Genomic DNA, 19,413 nt, shown 5'->3' with positions numbered 1-19,413 from the left:
AATAAAGTCAGGAAACCTTAAAAAAAATTGCATTAACTATGTCCAGTCCATTAACATTTGACAGATTCAGACAAAACACTCCATTATATATATTAACAATGCCCAGTCCATTAACATTTGACAAATTTAGACAAAATATTTCATTATTTATTCTATTTAAAACAAAGTAGTTCCTTCTTAAAAGTACATTCAATAATCTACCTTTTTATCTTATCATATCCATATTTTCTCTTTTTTTCTGAGTAGATTAAAAAATCTACCTTTTATCTTATCATTTCTATATCTTCCCTTTTTTCTTTTCAGAGTAAATTCAATAATCTACCCTTTTCTATATCCTCCTTTTTCTTTTTCTTTTTTTTAAACAAGAAGCCTGTGTCTAATTTCCTTTGTTTAGCTTTTTTTCCTGACTGTTACCAATTAACCACTTGCAACAAACCATCGTAAACAATGACAATATCCATAACTCATGAAACAACCAAGAAACACCCACCCCACCTCTTGGGAATGTGGGTCTCGAGCTCTTAACTTCCTGCTGTTTGGGGGTGAAGGCATCTTTAGAGGATCCTAAAAAGAAAAGTTTTGGGTTAATTGTCAAGTCCTGGGAGAGTTAGCTGTATCATTTGTCCAGTCTCTGCATAATGGGAAAGTGCAGGGCTTGTCTTAAGTCCTTGCTTGAGTAGTCTGTGAATCTGGATCATCTCAGCTAGCCATCTTGAAATTGTCCTGAGCAGTTTGTAGTCCAAAGCCAATCTTTGGGTGTTATTAATCAGATTAATGGCTTTATCATAGTCAATGTGAAATTGTCATCCTTTTGGAGATTTCAAAGTTGCTGTTAGATGTGGTCATGGTTCCCTGCAGATTTGTGTGTGTGTGTGTGTGTGTGTGTGTGTGTGTGTGTGTGTGTGTGTGTGTGTGTCTCCTCTGTGGTTTGGAGCACTATCAATTGTATCTGTGGCAGAATCATGTCTCACAGCCGGTCCCAAGTTTGCAATACAACAGGTTCCATTCTTCTTCATCAGGATATTCTTTGATTTCAAATCTCTGTGAATAACAGCTGGCTTTCCTTGGGCACCAACCGTCTCCATGTGAAGATGGGCAAGGCCGCTTGCCATGGACAGAGCGAGATTGATCAACCCTTCCACTGTAACCGTGTATCTGTTTGAGTAATCAAAAAGGGGTCCATGCTCATGGTTACTGGACACCAGCCACAGCCGAGTCCGTGTGCCATTGTCTCTGTTGTCAGCTGCTACAAATCCTAGGGCGTGTTCATGGTATAACATCCCAGTCTGATAAATGTCTGCCTCTCAGAACCATGAACATTCTTCCCTAGCAGAGAACATCTTCACCGCAACTTCTCCCCACCACCTGCCTTGTCAAACTTCTCCAAACTGACCTTTGCTGATGCTTCCTTGTAATAAGATGGTCCTGGCAGTTGTTCTCTGAACAAGCGAAGCAGCACCATCGCCACCAACACTGAGAAGCAGCCAGCAATGCAGAGCCGACTCCATGGTCCAGCTGCCACTGTTGGTGGCAAGCCCGGCCTCAGCTGCAGCTTCTCCTCAGTGAGCCTCCTAGGCTGGCCTCAAACTTGGGATTCTCCTGCCTCTGCCTCCTTCAGCAAATCCTACCAGTGTGCACCACCACAACTGGCTGCCTGCAGCTTGGGCCTGAGCTGGGGAATGCAAGGCCACAGGTAAGCGGCTTTTTCTCAAATTTGTAACTCAAATGTTGGGCACCAGGTGTAACATGAATCTTAAAAGGTCTTATTAATAAAATCAAACCCAGGGCCAGATTTTGGGGTGAATGCTGGAACATCAGAGAAACAGAACACAAGCCACAGCTAACCTCACCTCGCCAACTTCTCAGCCTATCCTGTTTCCTCAAGCTGGAAGCCTCTGAGTCCTAAATGGACCCCGGCTGAACTGCTGCTGAAAGCCTAAAAGCTTAAAAGCCTCTAGTTCCTGGTCTTCACGCCTTTTATACCTTTCTGCTTCCTGCCATCACTTCCTGGGATTAAAGGCATGTGTCTTTCCCAAGCAAGACATAAGATCTCAAATCCTGGGATTAAAGGTGTGTGCCACCATGATATTGCTTGTACTGTATCTCCTAGGTGCAATTACCATAGCTTCTAAAGTGTGTAATGAAGCTCTTATGTTTGTGTCTATACATTCTTGTGTTGGCAAAGCCACAGAAGTATTAAAGCAAGCTGATCAACAGAATGGGCAGTGTGCACCGTCAGGGCCACGGTGGAAGCAGCTGTAGAAGTTATAGCAGTGAGTACTGCAGAAATGTTAGTTGAATTCCACTCTCAAACCAGGTCACCAGACTCTCACTGCAAACTGGGAAATGTTCACCCAATGGGGTAACCTGTGGATTATTAGAGATTGGAAAACTCAAGTGACGAATGAACTGATGTCTGAAAAGACTATATATCCAGCCCCTAGTAGATCTCAAAGCCATAGGCCTAACAGTCCACTCAGATCAGAGGGACACATCTGTACTGACCACCGTTAATAAACAGGAATGGTGAATGATACCCCATTATAGTTAGAGAGAACGGTGCAGGCCCCACATAGGATACGTCTAGAACAGTGGTTCTCAGCCTTTCTTATTTTTTCATTTTTTTTCTTGAAAGCGTTTCTCCGTGTAGCTTTGGAGCCTTTCCTGGAACTCACTCTGTAACCCTGGGAGGCCTCGAACTCACAGAGAACCACCTGGCTGTGCTTCCTGAGAGCTGGGATTAAAGGCATGCACCACCACCACCCAGCTTGGTTCTCAGTCTTTCTAATGCTGCGGTACTTTTAATACATTTCCTCATGTTGTGGTGACCCTCAACCATAAATTATTTTGTTGATATTTCATAATTGTAATTTTACTACTGAAATGAATCATAATGCAAATATCTGATATGCCAGATATCTGATATGTGACCCCCAAAGGGGTCATGACCCACAGGTTGAGAACCCCCGAAGAAGACCAGTTACCTCGGTCTGATACTTGTAAATGTCATCTAATGTTTTAAAAGCCAGATATTTAAATATGAACCTTGATTTAACATACATTATAGTCATTTTTTTAAAAATTAATGGATTTTACATTGGGACTGCAGTTTTCACTCTCTCCTTTCCTCCCATCCCTCTCCCCGACCCTTTATTGTGTCCCCCAGTGGATCCACCCCTCCTCCATTTCTGTTCAGAAAAGAACAGGAGATATTGACAAAACACGGCATTTATCAAGTTAGAGTAAGACTAAGCACTTCACCTTGTATTAAGGTTGGGCAAGGTGACCTAATATGAGCAGCAGGTTTCCAAAAGCCAGCAAAGGGGGCAGAGACAGCCCCTGTTCCCACTGCTAGGAGTCCCACAAGAAGACCAAGCTAAACACCTGTCACATCTATGCAGAGGGCCCAGGTCAGTCCCTTGCAGGCCCCCTGGTTGTTTGTTCAGTTTCTGTGAAATCCTATGAGCCCAGGTTAGTTAACTCTGTGGGTTTTCTTGTGATGTCCTTGACCTCTCTGGATCCCACAATCCTTCTTCCCTCTCTTCAGCAGGATTTCCTGAGCTCTGTCTCATGTTTGATTGTGGGTCTGCATCTGCTTCCACCAGTTGCTGGATGAAGGCTCTCTGATGACATCTGGGCTAGGCACCAATCTATGAGTATAGCAGAATATCCCTAGGCATCATTACTTTGATTTTTCTCTACAGTCCTGTTTGGTTCCATCCTAGGTCTCTGGGCATCCAGCCTCTGGGTCCTGGCACTCCAGGCAGTGTCAGGGGTGGCCCACTCTCTTGGCATGGGTCTGAGGCTGGAGCAGTCATTGGTTGGCCACTCCCACAATCTCTATGTCACCCTTACCCCAGTACATCCCATAGTCAGAACACAGTGTAGGTCTAAGGTGATGTAGCTCACTTGGGGTCCAGACACCTTCACTGGAAGTCTTGGCTGGTCACAGGAAGTTGCCAGTTCAGTGTAGGATTCCACTATTGCTAGGAGTGTTAGCTGGGGTCATCCTTGTCGATTCCTGGGAGTTCCCTTTGCACTGGGTTTCTACTGACCCTGAAATACCCCCTTTCCCGTTGGTTCTTTCAGTACTCTCCCCCAAATCACCCCACCAGATTCCTGATACCATCCCCACCTTGATTTGAGATACTTTAAACCCAGTTTTTTGTAATTGTTAATCTTAGACCTTAGAAACAAATATCAAATATATTATTTTTAAGTCTTATTCTTAACTACATTGTCTTACTCAGACAATTGTAACTTATAAAAACCTTTTAGTTTTTCATTCTATAACCATACATCCCCATAATCTTCATACATCAATCTTTATTCATTAAATAGTTTGAACCATTTTATAACATCTTACCATTTTAATGCCATATCTCATGTTTATAACATTTTTATTTTTAAAACCATCATAGTAATATACATAGATCTCCCATTATTATTTTAAAAAATTGGTTGGGAGGGCCTTTCACCTCCTTTTATTGAAGGAGTATTAACATTTAGCAAATTTTGTTGTGATCATTTTAGGCTGCCATGGCTGAAGTTAGGATGATACTAGTTCAACTTAGAAGATAGACCAGAAGTCCTATCGGGACCTTTATCGATCCATTTGATTATTAATACGGACTTAAAGACACCACAGAGATCAAAATATCTCCAAAATCTTTAAATGTCTGTATTTATGTACACATACACTGTCTCAAACAGATGTTAATGAATATCTTTTGAGGAGAGGTTTCCATGTATGAATCAAGATGCTAATTGGAAATGACATCATCTTCTGGTGAATTGCCTGTTAATCATGTTTTAGGTTACCAGGTCTTCTTCTGTATTGTTTGGCTCTTTGCTTTCTGTGTATTTGCTGAAGAGATGGGAACACTTGTGGTTTGCCACAATCTGGATTTTTCTGTGGGTATCCTGCCCGCTTTCCTGTCCCTGTGTTTCCCAATGTATTTAAGAACACATGGGAAGCAGCACCGTACATCCACCAGGGGGCGCTGCCTCCCAACAGCAGGGAAGGTTAATGGGTACCAGATGGTGGCTCCTTGGGCCCTTCCATTCATCTGTGGGGCAAAATGGCGCCTGTGTGTCTACCTTTCTACCTGTACAATTTACAAAGAGAAGAAAAGGCCTGTCACCCCCTTTCACACCCTGCAGGGATGCTCACCTGGTCTCTTGCTGTCCTGTGTGTCCTTGCTGCTCTAGGCGCAGGCTAGAAATACCAACATGGCAGGAAAAGCAGAAGCCACAAGAGCAGAAGCAGAGCTGGTGGCCCCACCACTATTCCTAGCTTGAGGTCCTGGAGAGACCAGAAAAGTTATAGTGATTGTATTCCACAGGGGCTTCCCGACCCTGCCTACCCCCTTCCCCTCTTAGAGTGATGCTTGCCCCATTTACTCACCAAGGGCAGCAGGGACATCAATGTTCTTGTTGCGGTGCCTAAGGCGGCAGGTGAAGTGTGGTTCCTGTCCAGGAAGAACCCAAATAGACACCCAGGTCTGGAAGGTCCCATTTCCACTGGGAAGGATGGTCCCAGGCCCAAATGAATGCTGCTGTACTGGTCTCCCATCCTGAAGCCAGGTCAAGGTGGCCACAGGAGTATACAGATTAAAAGCCCAGCATGTCAGGGTGATCCTGCCCACTGGGTATGGCCTTCTGGACACTGTTACCATCGGAGGACCTGAGAGAAGATAAAGTGAGTCAGTGAGGTGAGGACCTTTTTATCTCTGCATGGAGTGTTGCCCAGAAGAACCACCCTGTTCATATTCACTTCCAGCCTCCCCTCCTTAGATGACACAGTTCCCAGTGGCTATAGGACTGTGGGAGGCTGGGGCTCAGCTCCTTGATGCCCTTGAGGATCCATCCCTTCTTTACATGCTGATGATGAGAGGACAGGGTGTCCCTGCTGTCACAGGCCATCAGTTCCTCTTTCCAACACAGGTCATAGATGAACAACAGGCACTGAGAGGACAGAGGCTCAGTGTTTATGGGGGCCACAGATCAGACTGTGGTGGGCTGTGCCTCTTCTCTATGACAAAACCAGCTCAGCAGTCTCTAGGGGACAGGTGAGGGACTCTCTAAGTACAGTCAGCTGATTGTGGCCATGATTCTCTGTTCCTGGAGTTGGCCAAAAACTGATGACCAGTATCTTTCTTCCTTCACAAATATCCCAGGACAACCTCTTATCTTCTGTTACATGATATCCAAAGTTTTAAACATCATATTTCAGATCCAAGACAGGTCCATTATTATAACACTAGAAAGGTAGAGGCAGGTGGTAGGTGAATTATGACTCTGTTTTCTAAAAAAAGACAAGCCAAATAAAAAATGAAACTTGATCTTTTAAATATTTTAGAATTATTTACTTTATTTTATGTACTTTATTTTGCCTGCCAAAATGTACATGTACCATGTGTAACCTAGTGCTTAAAAAAGTCACCAAAAGGTATTGGATCCCCTAGAACTGGAGTGACAAATGGTTTTAAGCCCCCTCATGAATACTGGGCATTCACCCTGGGTCCTCTGAAAGAGCAACCAGTGCTCTTACCCACTGAGCCATCTCCCAAGCCCCAACTTGGGGGTGGGGATGGCAAAGACACAGGTTAGAAACAAAGCAGGTTAGAGTGTGCCTCCCCACTGCAGAACTACAGTGGGTCAGTCATCTCCTGCATACCTGCGGAAAGACTAGGCAGAGCTCAGTGAGGCTGGAGACCCCAAAAGCCTTTCCTGGTGAGAATCTGAGGGCAGAAACAACCAGTTATTATATAACGTCACCCTGTGGATATTTTCTCCAGCCTCCTTTCCCTGGGAGACAGATGAGTATATGAGATTCACACTCGGTTCCACTGGCCCCTGACAATCTACGGGTGTCAGCCTCTACCAACCTGGAGAACTTGAGAGGACATGAAAATCTCGCTGTCAGAGGCCAGCTGATCCAGCCTGTGATGCAGAAGAATTTGTAGACGCTGATGGGACAAAGAGCTTCTCTGGTCTACAGGGACTGGACACCTGATCTCAGTGGACAGTAGCTCCTTATGCCACAGAAGAAAAGAAAGCCTGTTCTGCAAGCTCTAAGGCACAGTGAGGTACCATCCTTCCTTAGGACAGGGAACTGATTATTTGCCTAAGGTTCTGAGTTTTTCCCCTTTAAGATCCTTGGATATCAGTGGTTTCTTCATCTTGACTACCCTCTCACCACCCTGGTTTCTGTGAACACTTATGAGTGTCTCTGTGTACAGGATGCCCAACAAAGAGTGTCAATCCACAAGAGGCAAGAAGGAAGTCTGGTTGAACACTGAGCAGTAGCCAGTGTTAGTTCAAACTTTGAGAGTCTGATCTCAAGTAATTTGTTTTAGGTATTTTTAAGTTCAGTATAATTAGAAAAAAAAAAGATTTCTGGTGATAATTAACTCAATCCTGTGTGTACAATGAAGCATAATACATGACTATGTCAAAAGTCTTGAAAAGTACCAGTGACATTTTCCATAAAAATAGATTCTGTAGATTAACTGAAAAAACTGAAAAATCCATAGATAACTGAGAAAAGATAAACAAGTTCATGATGGAGGTCTAGAGAATAGTGTTGTAGATAGAACGAGTCAAACAAGATTAGGATAAGGGTCTTGGAGAGCCTGTGTGCCCTGACCATACAGATTGCTCAAAGGTCAGAAGGCTCTTACCCATGTCTCTCTGCTCCCAGATTCCTGGGTGGAAAAGATCTCTCCCTTTGAAGAGACAGCCCTTTGTGTTCATCATTCTCCTGGTTCCCTGGTGCTTATCAGTGAGCACAAGGACCCAAAGGCCCCTACTGCTCTGTGTTTTTGTCACAAGATTAAATTGAAGAAGCAGCATTGAACTTGACCTTCCTTAATCAAGACCAGAACAAGAGCAAAATGACTTTGACCCATGACACAGAATAGGTTGTGAACCAGCTCCAGGTACAGAAGTCTCCTATCTCAACTCCCCATCATGATGACCCCATCTAAGGGACAGGACTCCACACACCCAGTTGTCTCAGTTCTTCAAAGTGAACACCCCAGAAAGTGGGGGCAATGGAGTGAAATCTAAGATTACTGACATCTGGGGACTTATAACTATGCACTCATGTCAGAGATACCTAAGCTTCCCCACTTAAGGTGCACAACAGTGGCTCTGGAGATTACTCACACTCCATCTGAGTGTCACCTTAGACTATGTGATGCTTGTCTAATTTAGTGAGAATCCACTACCTCATAAGCACTGTGGTAAGATGCAGTTAGACTCAGTGAATGGACCCACCCACCCATAGTCAGTACCTGTAACCATCAATTGGTTCCCCAAATAAATCGAGTATCTCTGGAGACGGTCAGGACATGTGTCATTCAGAAAAGTCTTAACTTGATCCACACTGGGGCCATGCCTCTCCCAGAATGTCTTGGTTGAGTGAGTTGAAGGCACAGATACTTTCCACATTTGGCTCTTCTGGTCAAAGGTGAGGAAGTCTTGCCCATCATAGCCCAAGCGCCAGAAGCCTCCAGTGTTGCTTCCTTGGGTTTCACAGCCGAAAGTTGCCTGAAGGGTATGAATGCCTGGCCATACCAGACAGAGACTTGTCACCTTATTTTTTTGTAACCTCATTTTTAAGGACCTTCTTTCCCTCTGGTCTTATGGTGAATTGTCTACATCCTGTGACCTCTCAGGAGTCAGATCCTGCATCCCTCACAGAAGCATCACTGGTTTATTCAACTATCCTAGCTGTGTCCAGCCCCCATCCCTGACTTTAGAGACCAGAATTGAATTATGTGCTTCTGTCTCTGCCTACTCACCTCCATGCTGGCCCTTCTGGGTCATGACCTCAGTCAGCATCCTCCTGAGTTGCTCCTCCTTCTCCTGCATGTCCTCAGTCTCTCTTGTCCAGATCTCAGCTCCTCCTTTTCCCTTGATCCTAGGCCCCCAGAGCTCTGCTCTTCTCCTGTAGCCTTCATAGCGCAGGAAGGGCTCATTGTCAATGTATCCCTGGGCCCTGAATTCGAACTTCCTTGTCCCCTCCAGAGACAAGGCCATGAGGTTATAGTGCAGAGTATGGGTTCCTGAGAGAGGAAGAGAAAGATGACACAATAAACAAGTTGATGGGTTTCACAGTCAGCTCTGCCTTGAGGAATTGAGCTCAGACTGTCTTCTGTTGCTGTGTGAGTGTGAGAAGCCAAGAGGAATATTTTGTTAGAGCATGAAAGAGAAAAGGAGCGAAGAGAATGAGTGAGAGTCAGAAGGAGCGACTGTAGTAGAGAGATGTAAAATGGCCTTCTGGTGTCTGAGGTCCTGGGTACCATGAAGCCATGGTGCTCTGAGTGTCTTCTGCTGCCAGCCAGGGCCCTGGTGTTGTCTGGGCCTGGACTGCTGCTGAGGGTAGGTGCGTCTCTGTGGCCCTACAGCAGCCAGGGTCTGATTCAATGTCTGTAGCTTCTGTTGCAGTTGTAGACCATGTGGCTGCGTGGTGTCTGATTCTTCTTTCTCTCTTGCTATGTGACTCTGTAAGTTTAACACTAATCAGTACAATTCTTATAGCAGAGTACTAAATACTATAATATCATATCTACAAGCTCAGTATTTTAAAATCCCTTTGATTGCTTCTTAATATGTCTAAAATTTGTCTCTTTTGTAAACTTTAAAGTTCTTCTGAGCTCCAGGGAGTTGGCTTGGACCCACCTAGATAGGTTAGAGTCACTCCAGATAAGTATCACTTAATCTTTCCATGGTCCCAGGACCCACCTCTCTCATCCTGGAACCCCTCAGGGATCCCCCTCCCCCCATCTTTCCTTCCCCTCCAAGTACAAGGATCTAAGAAAATTTTTTCTAAACTTCATCTTCTGCCTCACCAGCATCTTGTCGGGTCCAAACTTGTCAGATCCAAGCGGCCCCGGAGGATGATTCCACAGAGTTCAAACAGCCGCAAAGACAACCAGCTACCTCAGGTCGACTGGTTAAGCCCTCCCCCACCCCCAATAACTGATGCCCAGCACGTTCACTGGAAGCAGTTTTGAGAGACCTGGTACCCCCATCCCATCCACCTGCCACCCCTAAACCCTCACTTTTTATAACAACAAAATGGGTGGAATGTCATCATTCCCAACAGCCTCCTAGCGGCTTCCAGAGTCCCATGACTGACCGTGTGCTGCCAGCATTCTGGTAAAATGCTCAGTCACTCTGGTGCCTTATGTCCTACATAATCCATGCGCATCGTCTATGTCTATGTGCATGTGTGGTGTGGCTACATAAACTCCTATACGCACGCTGCACGATCGAGGTGATCCTTAAAAGCAGACTCCACCCGTTCCCCACCCTTTTCTGTACATTTCCTCTCTGGCAGGCTTGCTCACTTGCCTGTCTTTCCTACCTGCCTCCCCTCACCCCCTTAATAAAACTCTCAAAGTAGATTTTGTTGTATCTTGTGGTCTGTTCTCTTGTCCAGTAAATAAATAAAAGGTAGATGATGGTAGGAGATCTGAGGAAATGTCAGAAGAATTCCATCATCTGGTCTACAGGGGCTTTCAGCAAGTCCAGAGCTCACTGGTTTTGAGGTACCACCTGAAGCGGACATGTTGAAGGCTGTTTTGAAGCAGTTTGCCTTCCACAGTTGCTTCTTGGATGGTGTCTGTCAGCTGAGGTGACATCTTCTAGGGCCAGAAGGGTAAGTTCAGCAACTTAGGGAAAATCCTTATCTTGGCTGTACACTTGAAACTTCCAGGGCTGTGGTCCTGGTAGTTGGGGAGGTGGAAGGAATCACAACATCAGGGGAGGGTGAGAGCCTGCCTCCGGGAGAGGCAGTAGGTAGGAGAGCTTAGACTGTTGACTGACAAGAATATGTATCTGAGTTCCTTTGACCTGTGACAGGTGGCCCAAGTTCTGACTCCCTGAAGTTGTATGCGTTTTTTAAAGTTTACAAAAGAAAAGAGATAAAAGTTTCAGAAGCATCAGCATGACTGCCATCTGTAATCTGCATGAAATCTGCAGTGTAGAAAAATCAGTTAACATGTGTCATGAGAAGCACTTTTAATTCTATATTTAGAAAGCAACCAAAGGAAATTTAAAATATTGAACCATGGTAGTGCTTTACCATGGCTAACTAATAACTTATAAGACTCCATCGATCAACTTTTGAAGTCTTTACATGATCTTTAAGTCTCATTTTTCACATATTTTAAATCACTTCCTCAGACTCTAACAATTTATAAACTTCCATCCAACCATTTACCCTGAGGCATAGGGGTTGATTACTGACAGCAGTCACTGAAATCAAGCTTTTAAATAGAGATAACAAAAGATAAACGTTTAGTTACTAATAGGAGCATGGTAGTTTGTGTTTGGTTCTACACTGAAACCTGTTTTGTGAGTTTATCTCTTTCAATGTGAAGCCCCTCAGCAAGGCAAATCTGTCTGTGAGTCTGCCTTTCTCAGCAGGAGAACTGATAGCTCTAGAAAAGAGCAAACCTGATTTTTACATCTGAAATGGGCTGACCAGGCAGCTGCAGCCTCTGGAGAGGAGCTGGCTGCTTGCTGTTGTCAGACTGATAGAGCTTCAGTCAGCCATTGAAAGGGAGAAATTAATAGTCATCTTAAAAGACTTTCCTTCCCCTTCTCCCTTCTTCCTCCAAAGGTATTTGCTGACCAGCTTTTTTTGAATTGACCAAAAGTTGAACCTGTGAGAAAGATAAGGCTGGGACAATAAATCCGTGTATCCTAGACTTGGCAAAATAAGGTGTGAAGAGTAATGGAATCAGTTAACCAGAAGTTGAACTCGGAAGGAATGCAACAATAAATGTTGTGTCAACAAAAATAGGACATAGGGAATAAAAATTTATGTCTCTACCTCATCCCTAGCCCTGAGATATGTAACATTCTGCATGTGAACCTTTCCTATATAAACCCCTTAAAGTGAGTGCTCAGGACCTTCCCTCTTTTCACCTACTGTAAAGTGGGGTTGGGAAGGTCCCTGCCTAGGCTGGAATAAATGAAACCTTTTGTTCTTACATCGGAAATCGGCTCCTTGGTGGTCTTATTGGGACGAGGGTGGGGGAGACGACTCACGCACAGCATTACACCAGCAGCAGCATCAGAGATCTGAGAAGAATAATTTGAGGCAGGAAGTAGAATCCAAATGACCTCTGTATCATTTAAAATGACAGAGACTTACCTGCTACCTAGACGGTTACCCTAGGCTCCTCCACAGTGACTTTGAGGGCTTAATTGGAAGGAGAGGCCATCAGTTTTTGGCTGTTATATAGGACAGCCACCAACTAAACAAAAGTTGAATCCAAGTTACATACAAACACATGGAAGCAAGTTAAGATTCCTTATTGCCATAGTCAATGTTCTGTCACTGTACAGAGACACCACGACCACTATAACTCTTATAAAGGAAAGCATTTGATTATGACTTGCTCACAATTACAGAGGTTTAGTCCATTGTCATCATGGCGAGAAGCGTGGAATAAACCAGGCAGACATGGTGCTGGAGAAGTTGAGAGTTCTATGTCCAGATCCACAGACAGGAGGAAGAGGGAGAGTCAATGGACATGGCTTGAGCTTTTGAAACTTCAAAGCCCATCCCCCAGTGACACACCTCCTAATCCTTTCACGTAGTGCCATTCCTGGGTGACCATGCATGCAAATCTATGAGCCTATGGGGCCATTCTCATTCAAGTGACCACACCTATGTAAAGATTTTTTTTTGTTATAAGTTTTAAGCTGACTTTTTGTTACAGATTTTTAAATCACACCCAATGACTTTAAAATCCTGAGATAAAAGAATTTTACACAATAGTCTTACAAATCTTAAGATAAAGTTCATACTTTAGCAAAGATTTTAGGGATATGAGAAGGGAGTATTTAGATAGTGAAATAAAATCAAGAGAGGAACATGAGCTTAAGCAGAAGTGATCCCTCCTGGGAACAGCTTACTTTTCAGCTGCTTTAAAGCACACAGGGCTTTTTCCTGGGCTGGTCCACTTTGCTCTGCTTCTCCCTGCCACACTCAGGGGCCCACTTGACTCAAGACAGAGATGTTGGAGGAAGCTTTTAAACAGGCACCCTCAGGTCTGTAGCAGGAGGGTCATAACCCACTTCCAGACCCATCTTTTTCATGGAGTAAAACAACATGAAGCAATTTTAAAAAATATACTTTCAAAATATTCAAAGATACTTGAATCTCTATAAAACTGAGTTTACCAATGTGTGTGTGTGTGTGTGTGTGTGAGAGAGAGAGAGAGAGAGAGAGAGAGAGAGAGAGAGAGAGAGAGAGAGAGAGAGAGAGAAACAAGGAAAGCAAGGAAGGCTCAGAGATAAGACATTCTTGAGAGTGAAGAGCAGAAAAAGTTTAGAGATAAAAGATAGAGATTTGGGGATCATTTGTGCAGTGGCAGAAATTGTTACAGTCTGCAAGAATTTAGAAATAAAGCATGCCATCTTTAGCCATTGATTGAGCTGTATTGCATTTGCAGTAAAACATAATAAAATCTCTGAGTCCATGGAGGAGGAGATTAGAGAAGAAGAGGAAAAGGTCACAAGCAGGAACTTAGTCAGAGGGAGGATTCCAATAAGCTATAGGAGAAAACTGGGAGCATGCAGGGAGGTAGAGCAAGGGTGGGAGAGAGAAGAGTTAGTGTCCTGGTGACAGGAATTTCAATCCAGGGCGTCCTCCAAGTGGACTGAGACTTGTCGGGGAGAAGTGTCCCAAATCACAACTGATAGGCATCCTTTTCCATGTGATGGAGACCCAACAGGGTGAGAGAAGTTGCCTGGCTCACCAGTGTGACTTTTACAGAGTCAGAGTAAGAGGGAGGAGTAGTCATAGGCTCCAGGAGCCAACAGAGTCAGAGCAGGAAACTGTGAGGTGACACTTACCTAAGTCCCGGGAGAGGGCAACAGAAGGAAGAAGTAGTTGAAGAGATGGACTCTGTAGGTAAACATGGTGGGTGGCAGAAGCCAGCAAAACCAAATGATCCATACCTCAAGGGAGTCCAGTCAACAGTTTGGTTCAGTTAAGAGAGACTGGGCCTCTTGGAAAGGGGTTCAAAAGCTATTGTGTGTTGCTGGAGAGCTTCTCTCCAGGCTCCACCAAGCCCCGCAGTCCCACAATCCACTTATAAAATAATCACTCAGACGCTTATATCACTTATAAACTGTATGGTCGTGGCAGGCTTCTTGATAACTGTTCTTTTATCTTAAATTTACCCATTTTTATAAATCTATACCTTGCCACGTGGCTGGTGGCTTACCAGAGTCTTTACATGCTGCTTGTCCTGGCGGTGGCTGCAGTGTCTCTCCTCCTTCTTTCTGTTTCCCCAATTCTCCTCTCTCCTTGTCCCGCCTACACTTCCTGTCTGGTCACTGGCCATCAGTGTTTTATTTATATAGAATGATATCCACAGCAAGTTTGGTTCAGTTAAGAGAGACTGGGCCTCTTGGAAAGGGGTTCAAAAGCTATTGTGTGTTTTGGCACCAGTATGTATAAACTGCCAACATGCTGCTCCATGACATGGCTAAGGGGAAGGTTTCATTGCAGGCATGAGAGAGTTAACATCCAGAGCAGAGAGAGAAAGCAGCAGGCTGAACATGGTCGTCTGACTGAGCCTGTCTATGAGAAAAGCAGAAACAGAGCAGGGACTGGGGTGCATTGAGACAGGGAGAGTATTGGAAAGAGAGAGAGGGTGATGAGGGAGACAGAACTGAAGACACAGAGTGAGAGTAAAAGAGGAAGCACAGCCAAAACTGTAGGGTCCTAAGGAGAATGAGTAGCTGGGAGGAGGGAAGCCCATGAGCTGGAGGAGTTGAGGGCAGGGAAGTAGCTGAGAAGAGCCTATGATATTAACATTGACTCTGAAATGTATAACAGGCATTTGAGCTATTGCAGGAGCCAGGAAGCCACCATGCACTTTGGTGTGCTAATGGGCACCACAGAGAGACATTTGTCCCTTCTGCAAGTGATAGAGAAATGGGTCCTTTTGGTAGAGGGGAACTGGCTTCTGAAGTTCTTGAGGAAACTTTGTCCAACCACCAGAATTTGGGGGAAATGGAGTTTCCTATGGACCTCACACCCTACTCTAGTCTTCATCCTTAAAAACCTCTGTCCTCTCAAGTAACCATGGGCTCAGATTCCTGAAACTGAAGATATGTTTATGTAGTGGTTTTAATGTTTTGTTTGTTTTTGATCATTTTTTTTTACATAATACATATACAAACATACTTTTCAATCAGCCTGCTTCCATCTTAGTGTTAGAAGCCAACTTAAAGATAAAATAGGTTCTTTGCTATTTATGATTAAATCTGTTTCTTAAGGATTGGGCTATGCCCCACCTGTAACCTGAAATAAATGGTTCCATACTGCCTGTTCCAGGAAACAGAAACCATGTTTTTCTTTTTCAAAAGGTTATGATCACCTTGCTATGACCTCCTTTTTATGATCACCTTGTTGTGACCTTTGGTGGTATTTTATTTGTACTGAAATGTGATTTTAATTGTATGTTAATAAATAAAGTTGCCCGGGGGTCAGAGCTATTAGAGCCATAGCAAGAGCATGGCAGTGGTGGTGCACGCCTTTAATCCCAGCACTTGGTAGAAGAGCTAGGTAGATCTCTGTGTGGTCAAGGATACAGCCAATATTGGAGACACACGTCTTTAATCTAAATACCATAGAAGACCTGGAGGGATGGCTGTACAAACAGGCAGTGACATGTTTGGGTTTACAACCAATGAGAAGGCAGAACAGAAAGACTATATAAAGACAAACACACAGGAAGTAGGTCTCTTTTCAGAGAGGTCTCTTGGCTAGCTGCAGCAGGCGGGTAAGGCTCTTAGCTCTGATCTCTTGGCTTTCTTCTTTGCATTGGTTCTGTGTTTCTTATTTAATAAGACGGTTGGTTACATCTACAGTGACCACCTTGTTATGACCACCTTGTTATAACTACTTTGATGTGACCACCTTGTTATAGCCACCTTGTTATGGCCACCTTTTTATGTTTACCTTGTTATGACTGCTTTGTTATGACCACCTTACAACCATGTCTTTATTTCAGGAGGTTGTTATGACCAACTTATTATGCTTATGTTCTGCTTCTGTAACTACCCCCATTTGCCTGCCACCCCCCATATGGAAAGCCCCTATTCCTGAACTATAAAAACCTTTGTGTTACCCATGTCCAGGGCTGATCTCTTGGAACCCTGCCTTTAAGGAGAGACAGTCTATATTACATGAATAGAAAAGTTTGCTTTATTAATGTGGCCATGATGATTTGGGTCAGTGGTCTTTCTCCTCACATCTGTGGCGTTAACATTACCAACAAAGAGAGCTATGTCTTTGAGTTCAACAACAGAAACATAAAAAAAAAAAAAATCAAAAGGACAATTACAGCTGTTGCCATGGAAGAGCTGCTGAGGTCATTCTGCTGGGTCTTCATGTGTGAAGAGATGATTGCTCCTCCTGAAGGACACACTTTTCCCAGCTGACAGTTGCTTTAGATTAGAATGACTTATGTCTGTGCCTTTAAATATGAAATATATTTATATATCTAAATGCAATCATTTAAAGGATTTTAAAGTTATATTTGACCTCTATTACCTCAAATTAATAATCAAATGAGTTTTTAAAGTTCCATTAGGACAAAAGATAAAAATTACTTTAATGAATAAAAATTCTAAAAATGTAAATATTCTTTTAATAAATATAAATTTGTAATAAATAAAATGGATATGTTTAAAAATGAATAACTAAAACTTTCATGAGTTAAAAAAAGTCTGAGTATGTTGTTTAAGGTATATAAAAATTATGAAAAGACTTAGGAATAATATATATGATATTAGAATTTCTAAGGTCTGTGATTAACAATCACAAAAAACTGGCTTTAATGTACAACATATCAAAGTTTATTTTAAAATATCTGGCTTTCATGAAAGGAAAAAGAGAATTTGGTTCTATATCCTTGTCCAGGACCAGACTAGCAAGGCCTGTCTGAGACTGGAATAAGTCCCTTGAACGAGTCAAGGTTGAAATTTCTGGGGACCTGACACTCTCCCTGGGCTGTGATTATCACTGTAGGGTAAAAGGGCCAGTGAAAGAACACCCTGTCCCTTAGACCAGAGCCAAAGAAACACATCCTGCCCCTAACCAAGTTCAGGACTTGAAGTCCCACCAATCCCTGAACTCTGCTCAGAGTCTGACCAGGGTTTCCCTGGCAAAGTGTTAACAGCCCTGGCTCTGGGAATGGTTTCCTTAATGCGAGTGTAAGAACTCTGCTCCAGCAGGAGAGGGGTTTACAGCTCTGCTCTGCTCCAGCAAAAGAGTCATTGCAACAGACCTCACCCAATAGATTTATTAGGAGGGAAAAATCCAGCAGAGTGTTTGCTTCTGCTAGGGTGAAAAGCAGTGAAAACTGAACAGAATACAGAGCTTATATTGTTTCTTGGGGGCGGAGCTTTCCAGCTCTGGGAAACCATTGGCCATCCTGCCCCCACCAAGTTCCCGGGAGTCTACTATGCTAGGACAGCCAAGGACACTTCCTCCCACAGTCAGTGTCCTTTAGACATAAAAGTTCCTCCAAATGGCTACCAGATGTGCATCTTTCCAGGGACTCAACTAGATAATACACACATATACACAGAGAGAAGCACACACAGACACTCAGACATATACACACAGACATACACAAAGACACATACACACAGAGACACAGACACAAACAAACTATACAGACACACAGATACATAAACACACACAGCTCAGCACATGGACACACACACAACACAGAAACACAGATACAAACACACACAGAAACACACAGGCACACACACACACAGAAATACATAGACATACAAAGACACACACTCACACAGAAACACATGCACAGAAACACACAAACACACATTACAAAGACACACATAGGCACACACACAGATATACACACACTAACACACCACACAGACACAGACACACACAGACACAGACACACACAGAAACACAGACACACACTCACACACAAACACACACACAGAAACACACAAACACATATACAGACACACATAGGTGCACACACACAGACACACATTCATATACCACACAGACACACAAACTCACACAGACACACACACTCACATACCACACAGACACACATACACACACACACAGAAACATACACATACCACACAGACACTGACACACACACACCACACAGATACACACACACAGCATGCATACACAGACACACAGACACACAGACACACAGAGACACATACACAGACACACAGAGACACAGACACACAGAGACACACACACTCACTTACCACACAGACACATAGACACGTATTTACACACCCCAAGTTCCCTCATGCTGCCCCCCACAGCACAGGGACATAGCGAGGTCCCTCTCCCTGCCCAGCACTCACCTGCACAGGTGCCCAACAACTCCTCCAGGAGCAGGCACTTTAGTGACAGCTGGACTAGGACTAGGGCTCTGGGTTCCAAGGACAACATCGTCTTCATCTGCCTTCATGAATCATCTGAGTTCTCTGCAGTTTCAAAACCAGACATGCTTCTCTTGTAGGTCCACCCAGTCCCGGATGCCAAGAACAGAATTGCATCACAGAGGGTAGAGAAGGTCTGGCAAGTAAGTGAAAGGCTGGCTGGTGGGAGAACAGCTGGTGTGGGGCTCAGTGGAAGGTGAGAGTCACTGATACAGTGAGAAAGCTTGGGGTCAGGCAGCCCTGATTCAAATCTTCCTCTCCCTGGAAGCATTACAGCTTTCCTTTACAGCTATCCCCACTGCATCTCTGCAACAAGCAAGAAGGTTTCTTCTTGATGTTTTGTTTGTTTTCTTTGCTTTCTTCAAGACAGGGTTTCTCTGTGTGGTTTTGGTGCCTATCCTGGAATTCACTCTGCAGACCAGGATGGCCTCGAACTCACAGAGATCTGCCTGGCTCTGCCTCCCGAATGCAGGGACTAAAGGTGTGTGCCACCGCCTCACGCTCTTCTTGATGTTTTAATCAGGAGTCTGGAACATATATAAATCCCTTATCAACCAGAAACCTTGTTTCATTGTCTACTCCCCATATCAAGATTCCATAGACCACTCAGCAATCAGGAAATTCCTGCTTGGAATTCCCCTTCTGCACCTACAAAAACAGATAATGTAAGCTCCTTATAACTTACTGGGAATTAACAAAAATTCCCATGAAAGACTGGAAATTTTGAAACAATTTAGGTAACTATTGTTTGACCTTTGGGTTTAGCTATGTTGCTATCTGGTTTGTGTTTAGCCCATGACCACCCACTGCTGCTGAGCAGATCCTGCCCAGCCTGGACTTAAGTATTTTTAAAGCAGAACAATAAAATTTAAAAAATATTTTATACACATGCACACAGACACAGACACACACACACAC

General features: G+C 43.8%; 1 protein-coding gene across 4 annotated transcripts; it reads right to left on the bottom strand.

Moving 5' to 3' along the window:
- Positions 1-861: 861 nt before the first annotated feature.
- LOC102910623 (MHC class I-like protein MILL2) lies at positions 862-19,082 on the bottom strand. 4 transcript variants are annotated; one of them, XM_076571356.1, is made up of 7 exons: positions 18,418-19,080; positions 12,013-12,102; positions 8,811-9,074; positions 8,301-8,573; positions 5,408-5,686; positions 5,174-5,305; positions 862-3,650 (listed from the first exon to the last, which is right to left on the bottom strand). In XM_076571356.1, exons 3-6 carry the CDS (start codon positions 9,046-9,048, stop codon positions 5,208-5,210), a joined length of 888 nt encoding a protein of 295 aa, XP_076427471.1. In that variant the 5' UTR covers positions 9,049-9,074; positions 12,013-12,102; positions 18,418-19,080; the 3' UTR covers positions 862-3,650; positions 5,174-5,207. The 4 variants fall into 4 exon arrangements, with proteins under 4 accessions (XP_076427471.1, XP_006993787.1, XP_006993786.1 ...); XM_006993725.4 differs by lacking the exon at positions 12,013-12,102 and having other exon boundaries at positions 18,418-19,082; XM_006993724.4 differs by lacking the exon at positions 12,013-12,102 and having other exon boundaries at positions 862-2,367; positions 18,418-19,076.
- Positions 19,083-19,413: the final 331 nt, after the last annotated feature.

This window comes from Peromyscus maniculatus, chromosome 1 (genome assembly GCF_049852395.1).
Source record: "Peromyscus maniculatus bairdii isolate BWxNUB_F1_BW_parent chromosome 1, HU_Pman_BW_mat_3.1, whole genome shotgun sequence".
NCBI lineage: Eukaryota > Metazoa > Chordata > Mammalia > Rodentia > Cricetidae > Peromyscus > Peromyscus maniculatus.
Note: the sequence above shows the minus strand (reverse complement) of the source record. Positions and strands in the feature narration are given on the sequence as shown.